At 34.4% G+C, this 12113-nt stretch overlaps 3 protein-coding genes across 3 annotated transcripts in view; 2 read left to right on the top strand and 1 right to left on the bottom strand.

The window, feature by feature from the left end:
* LOC144980183 (uncharacterized) overlaps positions 1 to 5974 on the bottom strand; it is a 20265-nt gene extending 14291 nt beyond the window's left edge. The window contains exons 1-5 of the mRNA XM_078927757.1: positions 5475 to 5974; positions 4966 to 5052; positions 3740 to 3801; positions 2707 to 2923; positions 3 to 775 (exon numbers count right to left, since the gene is read on the bottom strand). Coding sequence (XP_078783883.1) covers positions 3 to 775; positions 2707 to 2923; positions 3740 to 3801; positions 4966 to 5052; positions 5475 to 5538 — 1203 coding nt within the window. The 5' untranslated portion in view covers positions 5539 to 5974. The remainder of the gene's footprint in view (positions 1 to 2; positions 776 to 2706; positions 2924 to 3739; positions 3802 to 4965; positions 5053 to 5474) is intronic.
* The window catches only part of LOC144979326 (fatty acid-binding protein 5-like), a 115851-nt gene that overhangs the window by 67834 nt on the left and 35904 nt on the right, over positions 1 to 12113 (top strand). The gene's annotated exons all lie outside the window — the stretch shown is intronic.
* LOC144979325 (aspartate--tRNA ligase, mitochondrial-like) overlaps positions 8150 to 12113 on the top strand; it is a 4325-nt gene continuing 361 nt past the window's right edge. Inside the window, exons 1-4 of the mRNA XM_078925959.1 lie at positions 8150 to 8234; positions 9527 to 9636; positions 10193 to 10268; positions 11380 to 12113. The exon at positions 11380 to 12113 is cut by the window's right edge and continues 361 nt beyond it. Of these exons, the coding sequence (XP_078782085.1) occupies positions 9604 to 9636; positions 10193 to 10268; positions 11380 to 11540 (270 nt within the window). The 5' untranslated portion in view covers positions 8150 to 8234; positions 9527 to 9603 and the 3' untranslated portion in view covers positions 11541 to 12113. The remainder of the gene's footprint in view (positions 8235 to 9526; positions 9637 to 10192; positions 10269 to 11379) is intronic.

The raw sequence follows: 12113 nt of genomic DNA, 5'->3' as shown, positions 1-12113 counted from the left end.
GCTTTGAACAAATCTATCTCTGCGGATTCTTCCATTTTGTTTTGCATTATATATTCCCCTTTTAAGAAATTAATTAACTTTTTCAATATAAATCCAATTGAAAGCTTCAAGCCTGCTTTCAATGTCCCATCCTCTTTCAAAGTCATTTCAGAAATGGTTTGCGATATTTCATTAAAGTTACAACGCTTCACCACGTCCTCTCCAGAGAAAGAAGGTTGATTCGTTCTCTTCCTAGTTTTTAAAATCAAATTTCCTAAGATGCGTAAATCACTCATTATAACTTTTCTCTCCTTCTTTGAACTTTTACTCCACAATTTTGTTCCTAACAATACTATAGCTTTGTCTGATCGACACAAATTTCCCACTTCATCATTCCGAAATTTGTCAAGAATATTCTCCTTTATTTCTTTACTTGCATTGGGAGCCACGGGATAAAATTTTACAACCCCAGTACACAGAGCATGCTCAGTACTACATTTCTTTTTGTGTTCATAAACCCTTCGTCCAGAGTAAAACCCCTTACAGCCAGCACACATAACAACTTCATGTGACCCTTGTGCTCTCTCACGCATAACTATTGAATTGTTTCTAGTGTTTGAATAAAAAATGCCCTTTTTCTTGAGATAATCCATTGTTCTATCCCTTTCCTTTACAGGCTGTTTCATGGCCTCTGTAACTTCTGTCTCATCTTTGTGTTTCCTCATCAAATGCCTTGAGAGTTTTGTTTGCAACTGTCCACAGTATGGACAGGGTCTCCTTGGCTTTTTGTATTTCTCTGGAAAAAAAAGAAGAAAATAAAGCACATCATGCTATGAACTATGAAAATAAATCAATAGACAGATCATATGCACATCAGCTACATGACAGCGATAGAGAGAATAGCATTCCAAATATTTAAGGCCTGGACAAGTAACTGTCATAATTCCTTCTTGTTATATACTTTTCTACCATCTATTCCTTTGGAAGAGGTATGTTAGATTTGTGGAGACCTCTGCCACATAACAAATCCAGTGAAAAGACGCCATATTTTTGTTTTGAAATAGAAATAAATAGATCAATCCACCCACTTCACTGGGTTCAGGGTTCCCTCTTCATTATAATCAAAATATGAACATAAATCGGAATAGTAACACATTGAAGTCTCATCTGAATACATAGATTGTCCTTTGTTGTTTCAGCGAAAAATCAGACAGAATGTCAAAAGAATTTTAGGTTTTTCCCCAACCACCCCTTGGAGGTATCAGTATCAGCGGAATGGTAAGCGTCATGTTTTTTACGTTGAGCAACAAAATTTACTCCAAATGCTTCACTCGACCCAGGCGGAAAAGCAATCAAGAATAGACCCAAGTCCTATCCAAAGACTAACATTTCATTTAAGTTTATTGTAGGCCCTTGGCCAATCGACAAAATTCAATTCACATAAATTATTTACAACAATCAGAAATTAATTATATCAATAATAGTAATAGAATGCAATGAAGGCAATATCATAAATAATAATAATAATAATAATAATAATAATAATAATAATAATAATAATAATAATAATAATAATAATAATAATAATAATAATAATAATAATAATATAATAATAACAGTAGCGGCTATAAGTAACAATTAATATAGTAACAAAAGTAATAATAGACTATAGTTCATAGTCATAACAATGACTTTGTCATTGAGGGAGTGAGAAAACATCACCGGCTGGCAGAACAAACAGCCGACATCAATCAAACGTCCTCCAGACCGGTTGAGCATCGGCTTCATTAATTCCTTAAAGACTTCCCCCCAACTGCCTGAACGATGCTGATGCCCAGACAACTTAATCCTGATTTATATTTTGTGGGAATGAATATGACATGTATATGCCGGAAATATTTCAATAACAAACACACTGTTCAGATAGAAAATATTTGAGTCTTGCCTTTGTTAATTGATACAGGTAAGTTAGGAAAATAAATGCTAGTAAAAACGATCAGCAAGTTCGTGAACACTGCTTCTCAACTCGAACATATGTTTTCATCAAATCTACACACATCATGTTGTGAGCTGAATTTTAATGATCTCAGTTGTCATTGAAAGGAAACCCAAGAATTTTAGAATAAAGAAAAATATTGAACCTGGAAGTCAAAAGGGTTTGTAGCACAGCAGGCATTATCAAAGTATAATTTTAGTACCGACAAATTAAAAAGAAAATGTGCTTTTCTTTAAATGCTCCCAATCATCATATACTGTTTAGGTTGCAAGATTAATAAAATGTTATCTACTCTGATTCTCGTTAAGTTTCCAGCTGGTCTGTGAAAAAAAGCCTTAAGCATCATAGAAATACAAAGAAACAGTTTTAATATATAGATGGGTTGTAACAAAAAACCATTTTAACACTTACAATACAAGCAATTTAAGTCTATTACAGACAAAAAAAAACCCCAATAAAATAAACATGAACATTTTTATGGCTGGTTTCACTGATATCACTCACACATTGGGGTTTCAGATTCTAAGATGTCCACCCTATCAAATTTGGATTTGTGCTTGTTATGTAAATGGTAGCGTATTTTGCGACGCAGCACTGCCAAAACAGAAAAAAAATGCAATAACACAAATGCAGCACCATGGAGGGGGTGAAGTTTTCTTTTAAAAGGAATGGGTAAATTAAAATTGATCCCACAAATATCAAAGGAGAAGAATGACAAAAAAATGACTCACCATTGCACGTAACACGTTGGTTTGCAAGTGTATAGCATTCGGGTTGAACCTGGGTCCCAGACTGGCAACGAGGTTCAGTCTGTGATAGTTGTGGATGAGGCTCTGACTGAGTTGGGGAATGAGCACTAGGTTCCAAAGACAATGATGTACTCAGCATTGGGTACCTCACAGAGTACGTAGAGGAATCAGACTCGGAGTCAGCAACAAAATCGGGACCCTGTATATTTTGTGGAAAAGATGTCAGATCAATCAATTTATTCATGTTGACAATAAACATGAAGAGCCATTGTTTAATAATCCAACTAAACAATTAGCTGGTTAATAATGCAAGTATAATAAAAAGAGTTGAGAAAGGCAGACATATTGTCTAAGTATTTAATATGTTCAACTGTGCTTGGATAAATATAGATACACCAACCAGGGTTTCAGTAAACCGTTTTTAACCAACTCTTTAAATCCTACACCAGGACCAACAACTACAAAACAATTTTTTATATCACTACGATTCTGGACATATAAAACGGTTGTCATTGCAACAATATGAACTTCCTAACCTTGCAACTGCAATATAGTTAACAAAAAAAGTTGATAAACATTACGATGCAAGAGAATTTGGACAAAATGCGAGATCAAAAGTATAATCCCAACAGAAGCTATTTTAATTTTTCCTGGAAACGCATCATTTTCACATTTTGTCAAATAAAAAAACAAACGACTTCAAATGTGAATGGCTCATCAATGAATATCACTTCAAAATATAACGAGGAAGGTTTAAAATAGTGTTATTGTTGGCGAAGTCCACTGCAAAGAAAAATTTTTAACAACAAAAAACTAGGAGATCTCACTGGTGTAAAACAGTGTTGTCCTTGTCCTGAAAATTGTATTGCGCCTAACAGACTGCAGGTCTCATCTTTTGTGGCAAATGTGTTTTGTCCACCACAAAATATGTTGATGTGAAGCATTTTGAGCATGGTGCCAACTGTGGATAAACGCTATACAAATGTTATGATTTTATTTTAATGTACATACTTACCACAAATGAATCATGTGATATGGAACTTTGTTCTGCATCACTTTCAGGCTCTGAGTTGGAGTCTATATAGAAAATAAAAACAACAAAAAAAAAGCTGAAGACTATCATGTGCAAGTTTTTCTCTAAACTCTTAAACAAAAAATCATGCCATCTTGTGCTGTAAAAGGATTTTTTAAAAATTATTTACCTTATGACTATTGTCCTTTGGAAAAAAAAAGAAAATTAAGTCCGAAACCTTCTGGCTATTTTCTTTTAAATTTCAAGAACGTCAGAGTTGGCAAGGGAGGACGGAAATATAATTCCAGAAACCAATCTGTCTATAATCATATCCATATGATAGTTTTTCGTTCAAGATTCAGGTACAGTCCACTTAGGATAATCGCAATACCTTGGGATCATCGAAAATGTTGGGATTAACCGAAATTCAGTTTCCTGTCCACTATTTCAACATTTTACACATTTATTGTCAACTCAAACCAGTAAATAATATTCTTAGTCCACCACATACAGAGCAATTTGATTGAAACAAAAACCATATGGCAGCCCCGTGTAGATTTGTCAACCAAAAGCAGCTATGAAGCAAGCCGATATCTTATTCAGATTGGAAGAAGTTTCAATCTTTTTTCTCAACAATTCAACATTTGTCAGAGTTAAAGAGATTAGCCTTAATGAGAGACAATAAGCTCTCACCAAACTCGTTGGTCACAATGCACAGTTGTTAATCCTAAAACAAAGGATATCGCTCAGTCTCTCTTTATAACTGTCATTTATAACCTGTTGTCAAGATTATGACCAGCCCCACCCCTCTTCTATTTAATGGCCACCGATGACGTCACAAACCCATACTGCAGAGCCCCGCCCTCTTTCGACTCTAACAGAGTGGTGACACACTACTGTAGCATTAAATCCTGCTCACTCTCGATTCTTCAACCTGTCACGATTTCATCCATGATGAAATTTAATCATGATATACTGTTTGATTTCTTGAATTTACCACTTTTTAAAAAACCGAAGTTTGTTGCAATTAACCAGTGACTTTTATATAGAATTATTTCCATTGCTTAGGAAATATTGTGATTAACCGAAAGTTGCGATTAAACGAGTTGCAATTATCCGGAGTGGACTGTAATAGTATTACACATCATGACTCAAAAAAAAAAAAAAAAAAAAAAGCAAACTATGTGTACCTAAATGTTATTCATTTCCTCATCAAATTACATTCTTACCATTAACATCATAGATCACATCAAAAGGGTTGTCTGGATTGACAGCAAGACATTTTTCAGGATTTTTAAAGCTCAAATCTCTCTGATCTGAAGTTACAAAAGAAATAGCATATTCTCAACATTAAACTATGATTTTGTGATGGCTGTGATATGGCATACTGTATGCATAAAGCAAGATGCAAAGACAGGTTTAAGTTTAAATTATTTTATATTCTTTTCAAAAATTCATTCTAGTTTTGCCAAAATAAAATAAACACGAGAAGTGTTGAGTTGGATAAAGCTAAAACTAAAAGTAGTAGTGGTAGTAGTAGTAGTAGTAGTAGTAAACGACAGATCTTACTCACTAGTGTGAATCTACAGTCTACAGAAGTTCCCGAATTATCTGACTCCACTTCCAAATGACTGACTGACAAGTGACAATCATCAATCGGTGTGTGTGTGATTGTGATGTCTACCCTATTGAAAATCTTAAATCAACAGTGATGTAATAAGAATGGCCAATAACTTACCATTTAAATTATCTCGGTGTCTCTTCAATGATGCCTCCAGCATCAATTTACCCCACGATGCCATAGACGTCTAGTTTGGAACTCAGCAAGTGACGAAAAAATACTTGCGGCTATAGAGAGGACGTCCGTCGGCCACTCTCTCCGCAAGTCAGTTGTTATCAGATAATCATTGGTTCTTGAAAAATATAGAAACACAGCGGTTCATTTAAAAAGACTCTTTTGTAGATCAAGATATAATGTTAGGTATTGCACTTTAAAATCTCTTCAGACATAGAACGGGTCAACTTGACGTCTAGACCAAATCATTTCGAAGATCGATATGGCAACAGCAACGCCTGGAATGGAGGATTTAAATGCGGCATCTGACGATTCTACTGCTATGACAGAAGATGCTCCATTTCACGACGTCGAGATGGCTTCAACTGGCATCAGGCATCAACATGCTACTCAATAATGGGTTTGATGAAGCGTTTGACTAAGAATTAAAGCTGATAACTGATAACCACCTACTACTGACTTGCGGAGTGAGTGAGTGCCGAGTGCCTCTTTATGCGCGAAATTGACTAAACATACGTTTCACGAAAAAAAGAGTTACTATGTTTGCTTGTCTCTTGTCACCAAGATAAGAATCCGGACCAAGATTCGATAAATCTGTTTCTAAAAATAGATTATAATTCGTATATCTTGTTCATTCCTCAGTTCATCAACTTTCACACAATTTTATATTAGGTTTTCATTACTATAAAAATCCATATAATGCTCTAGAATTTTAGAGAAAATTTCGGAAAGATATATTGCCTCACTATTGAAATATATCGATGAAAACACTGGTACCCCTATTGTACTTTTTTCAGGCGGTCACCTTATTGACCAACGTGAAAATTTAGGCATAACTCTTCTTACTGTGGTGTTTAACAAATAACTTCAATACTATGATTTACAATTATATATCCTTGACGGTTGGGTTGACAACTTTAAACTAAAAATAGAAAAGTGAATGTGCTAGAGGTCAAATCAATAGGGGGACCGGATTTTGGTCTCCCTATTGGTAAAGTACTGTAAAATGAACTAATAGGGGTACCAAAAGTCTCCCTATCCGGTATTAATACATATTATATATATATATATATATATATATATATTTATATATATATATATATATATATATAATATATATATATATATTATATATATATTATATATATATATATATTATATATATATTATATATATATATATATATATATATATATATATATATATATATATATATATATATATATATATATATATATATATATATATATTATATATATATATATATATATATATATATATATATATATATATTATATATATATATATATATATATATATATATATATATATATATATATATATATATATATATATATATATATATATATATATATATATATATTATTATATATATATATGTATGTATGTATGTATATAATAGTTAAAACAAACCAAGAATAGGTCAGATTGATGCATGAACATGTATATATATGTATAAACAAAAGGTCAAGTTGGTGCATACATAATATTTCACCACAGACCTTGTTGCTCATAAACAAAGTTCTGAAAAAGCAAAATCTCATTCACCATTTACATACTTCAAAGCATGGCGTTCTTTATCAACACCAAGTTCCATCTCATATTTTGGATCGTGATACAGTGCAGTCCTGATAATTCGAATTGGGTGGGAAAAGCAAATGACTTCTATTTATCAGAATTCGATTTGTCTCCAAACAAGGGAAATAACTAAACCTGACTCCAGGTATCAGGGCTATACTACTCAGTCGCCATTACATGCCTCAGGGGTCTAGTTATTATTATTATTAGTCAGCTCAGTCATTAAAACGCGTGGGAGGGTGGATACGGAGAACAGGCAGTTCGTTATGACCTTCCAGAGTTTTTTTTTTAGTGATGGGCAAACACTTGCACTTCGAATAAAGAGAATAACGACTGTTCGTATTCGAATTAACCATGAATATTTTATATAGAAAAAGAAAATAATTCATTACATCATATTTTCTTTGATTTAAAAGAAATTCGGTTAATCAGATTTCGAATTATCTGGACTGGACTGTATTTTATTTGAGTCATCAGAATTCATCATCATCATCGTCATTGCCTTTTTCACTCTGGGTCAGGGTATAGGCCACAGACAAAATGTTTCCATCCTTCTCTATCCTGAGCTTTTTTTTTTATCTTGTTCTGTGTCTTTTCAATTCTCTGTATCCTTTCGGCTTTGTCTGTTTTACTTCATAAATTCTTTCATTGCAAAACGTCTTCAGTCGCTCAAGCTAAAAAAGGGATTTGATTTGTCTATCCGTGTTTCTGTAACAAAGAGTTTTACAGAAGGGGTGTTAATCCTTGATTGGGCAACCCCCAACCTGGAGGACCAGGTAGCTCAAAAAGGGGGAGTCACACACCATTAGTCGCCATTTAATACCCGCTGGCTTGGCATTGGGCTTTTCTTGCACTCTCTCAGTTGAGGGACCCCAGACACCACAGAATTACCCTGCCATAATATACATAATATACTTTTTTTGCGAGGATCGGTCACATAATATAATTATAATATAACATATAATTATATTATATATAATTATTATATAATTTGGTCATATCATTGTTTTTTTATCCCCAGGTGATGGTGTGGAATCCGCCCACCACCCATTTACAGCTCCCCATCCTGACGACGTAGATTTAATGGATTCAAAACCTGGCAAGGTGACGCCTAATGATGGTCATCCTTAAAATAAAGGAAATATAAAAATGTGCCATCACCGTCATCATCATTTTCTTCTTCTTCATCATCATCATCATCATCATCATCATCATCATCATCATCATCATCACCGTCATCATCATCATCATCATCATCATCATCACCACCACCATCATCATCATCATCACCATCGTTGTCTTCGTCGTCGTCTTCATCAACATCATCATCACCACCACCACCACTTCTACTGTCACCTGATAATGTAGATTTACTGGATTACAAGGTAACTGTTAATGATGGTTACTCTTGAAATTTAAAAATAAAATTATTATTAAATGAAAATACTCTTTAAAAATGGGGAAAAAAAATTCCCTTTATTCATTCTCAATGGGAAATTTGTCATTAGGGAAGACTGGAATATCCCAGGCTTCAGCAGCAACGTGGTGCTGCAAAGTGTGATAGGGCAAAATGACTTGCTGAAAGCCACACCACGCAGTGGTAGTCGAACTTGGTACCTGTTGGGTACGAAACAAAGACCCTTATATTCATCCCCAATGAGAATTTTTTTTTCACGGTGTGTTCCAATATTATACATGAGTGGGAAAGGAGGTATAGTTTGTTGTAGTTTGAGGGTCCTAGTAGCCTAGTTGCAAAAGCACTTGCTTCACATGCAATGGGGCCGAGATCGATTCCAGGTGCCATCGAGATTATATTTTCTGATCCCTCCAGTCCACCTAGCAGTGATTGGGTAGCTGGGTCTGTTAGATCTGTTGGAAAGTATTTTTCAATAGACTACGTAGCATCCTATCCAAAGGGATAGCAATTGCTATTGTCTGTTTCACGCTATAGAAACTGGGATAAACTCCAGCTATGTTGTGGGCCTAATGGCTCTGAGAACTACTTTTTTTGTTGTTGTTGTAGTTTAATAAGTGAATACATCAATTCTTCTGACAAACATTTTTTATTCTTCAACTAAGATTTCAAGTTATTTTTTATTTATTTATTTTTTTAATTCATTTTTTTTTCTGTGCTTTTTTTCCCCTTTGTTTGAATTTGTTTTGCTTTTGTTTTTTTTTGTTTGGTTATATTTTTGTTTGTTTGTTTTCCTTTCTTTTAAGACCTTGATTATATTATATTTCTTCAATAAACTATCTTTATCCTCTAACAACAATGATTTGATTAATGTCAAACTCAAGGTACAACCATACTGTTCATTTCTACTCGAAATCAATCAGAAGCTTAATTTTAAGATTTAAATTTTTAAAAAATTTTTGGATAACACTTTTAATTTCAGGTGAGAGGTTTACACTTTGACCTTGTCCTTAACGGAGCTGAGATCGGTGGGGTTCCATACGAATACACAACTCAGCCATGCAGCGCTTTGTTCTCCACAATATTTTAAAGGTAATTTTGGAGATTGTAATGGTGATTGATTAAAAATTTTTAAAATAAATAAATATAAAATGTAGCTTTTTTATATAGCGCAATATCCACTAAACATGCTCAAAATGCTTTACAAGGGGTCCCTGGCCAACAGCAACATTTAACGTGGAATGTGGGACATGATACCTTAAAGGCGATATAACAATTTTTTTCGGACAGAGATAACGCTGTTTATACCCGAGTACGGTGAGAGAGTGTGAGTAAAGAGCCTTTTCTAAGGACTCAACTATGCAACGAGCGAGGCTCAAACCCAGAACCTTCCGATCCAAAAGCGAGTGTCATACCACTTGACCACATAGCCGCACGATAAATATGAGTGGCTGTCCTTCTAATCTGGAACTCCACAATCCGGATGTCTCCATTTTCCTTACAGGTTGCCTGGTTATCTCATACATCTGTAGTGTTTCATTCATCCTGTTTTATTGATAAAGGGTAAAAACGTTCTTTTGATCTGCTTTTGTAATTAAATTGAAACTTACATTCAATTTCACATTGTTATTTATTTGATCTGTTTCAGGAGGACTGTTCACAACTGGCCCACCTACTGGAAGCTTTGGACTCCGGGTGTCCACCTCATGGTGGAATTGCTCTAGGTCAGAATTCTTGATTTGATTTGGCGGTTTATTTTCATTGGAATTTTGTGTTATTCTGACATGGCAGTTGTTTTTTTTTTTTGGCATCGCGGCTGCGTTGTATCCGAAAAAAAAGTGCAAAATATCACTGATTTACATTGCGGCTGCAAATTCTGCAATTTTTAAACAAATTTTTGCAAATTTTCCAGATTTTGCAAAGATAAAAACAAATCTAAAAAAAAAACCAAAAACAATAATAATTTAAAAAAGGCAACAAAAAAAAAAAAGATGAATTTTTTTCTTTCTTTTAATTTGATAGCTCGTGTAGTTTCGTTTTTACTATCCCATTTCTTCCTTTTCACTTGCGCTGATATGACCTTACAATTTTTGCAAGCGATGTGATACCCTAAAAATTAAAAACAAACAAATACCTTTCTCTTTCATGAACTAATTATGGGTTTTTAGGAAAATTAATCACAAATTTGTGCAATTTTGTTGCAAATTTTTGTGTGCAAATTTTGCGGTTTTTAGCTTGCAAAATTTGGGATTTTGATTGCCAAATTTGGTAATGTTTTTTGCAAAAAACCACCATGTCAGTTTATTATTGGCTCAGTGGCACATCAGTAAAGTGTCTTCTCTCTTGTCACAAATGTCAAGCAATGTTAAGTGTGGTCATGGACTGGATGGCTTATTGAAAATTTAGTTTCATAATTTTACAAGAGATTACGTTAAATCATGACAGCTTGTTTGTTTAATTGAAGATTTAAATTTCTTAAATAGTGTTGAAAAATTGTTTGCCTTTTTGTGTGGCCTTGTGGTACCTATGACGCTCCTCTCCTAGGATTAAAAGTCCTGAGTTTGAATCCCGCTCAGAGTGGCACAAAATTAAGTACTTGGAAAAGGCTCTTTACTCACATTCTTCACTGTACTGAGGTTAAATAAAATGAGTACCTGCCATTGACAGCCTGGTCTCTGTCGGAAAAAAAATTGTCATTTTATTTTTGTACAATACAAGGGCTCGGTTATTTATTTTTTATAATTTATGTATTTATATTTTTTACTAAACTAGGTTATCTCAGTTTTTTGTGCATTAATTTGTTGTGGGTTTTTTTTTTTTTCATTTCCACTCTAGGTTTGGACAGACTAATGGCTATAATGTGTGGAGCCAACTCCATACGAGATGTCATTGCATTTCCCAAAATCTCAGATGGGAAAGACCCACTCAGCAACGCCCCGTCATCCGTGTTGCCTTCAGAGTTGGAACACTATCACATACAACTCAGAAATGAATAGAACAAAGAAGGAAAATTACCAGCTAGACACCTATTCAGCAATGCCCCACGTCATCCGTGTTGCCTTCAGAGTTGGAACATTATCGCATACAACTCAGAAATGAATAGAACAAAGAAGGAAAATTACTAGTTAGACATCCATTCAGCAATGCCCCACGTCATCCGTGTTGCCTTCAGAGTTGGAACATTATCGCATACAACTCAGAAATGAATAGAACAAAGAAGGAAAATTACCAGCTAGACACCCATTCAGCAACGCCTCGTCATCCGTGTTGCCTTCAGAGTTGGAACACTATCGCATACAACTTAGAAATGAATAGAACAAAGAAGGAAAATTACCAGCTAGACACCCATTCAGCAACGCCTCGTCATCCGTGTTGCCTTCAGAGTTGGAACACTATCGCATACAACTTAGAAATGAATAGAACAAAGAAGGAAAATTACTAGCTAGACACCCATTCAGCAACGCCTCGTCATCCGTGTTGCCTTCAGAGTTGGAACACTATCGCATACAACTCAGAAATGAATAGAACAAAGAAGGAAAATTACTAGTTAGACACTCACTCAGCAATGC

The sequence above is a fragment of the Berghia stephanieae genome, chromosome 9 (genome assembly GCF_034508935.2).
Source record: "Berghia stephanieae isolate SIO BIC M18660-M18661 chromosome 9, UCSD_Bste_1.3, whole genome shotgun sequence".
Lineage (NCBI taxonomy): Eukaryota > Metazoa > Mollusca > Gastropoda > Nudibranchia > Aeolidiidae > Berghia > Berghia stephanieae.
The sequence above is the reverse complement of the archived record's forward strand: the minus strand, read 5'-3'. Positions and strand labels throughout refer to the sequence as shown.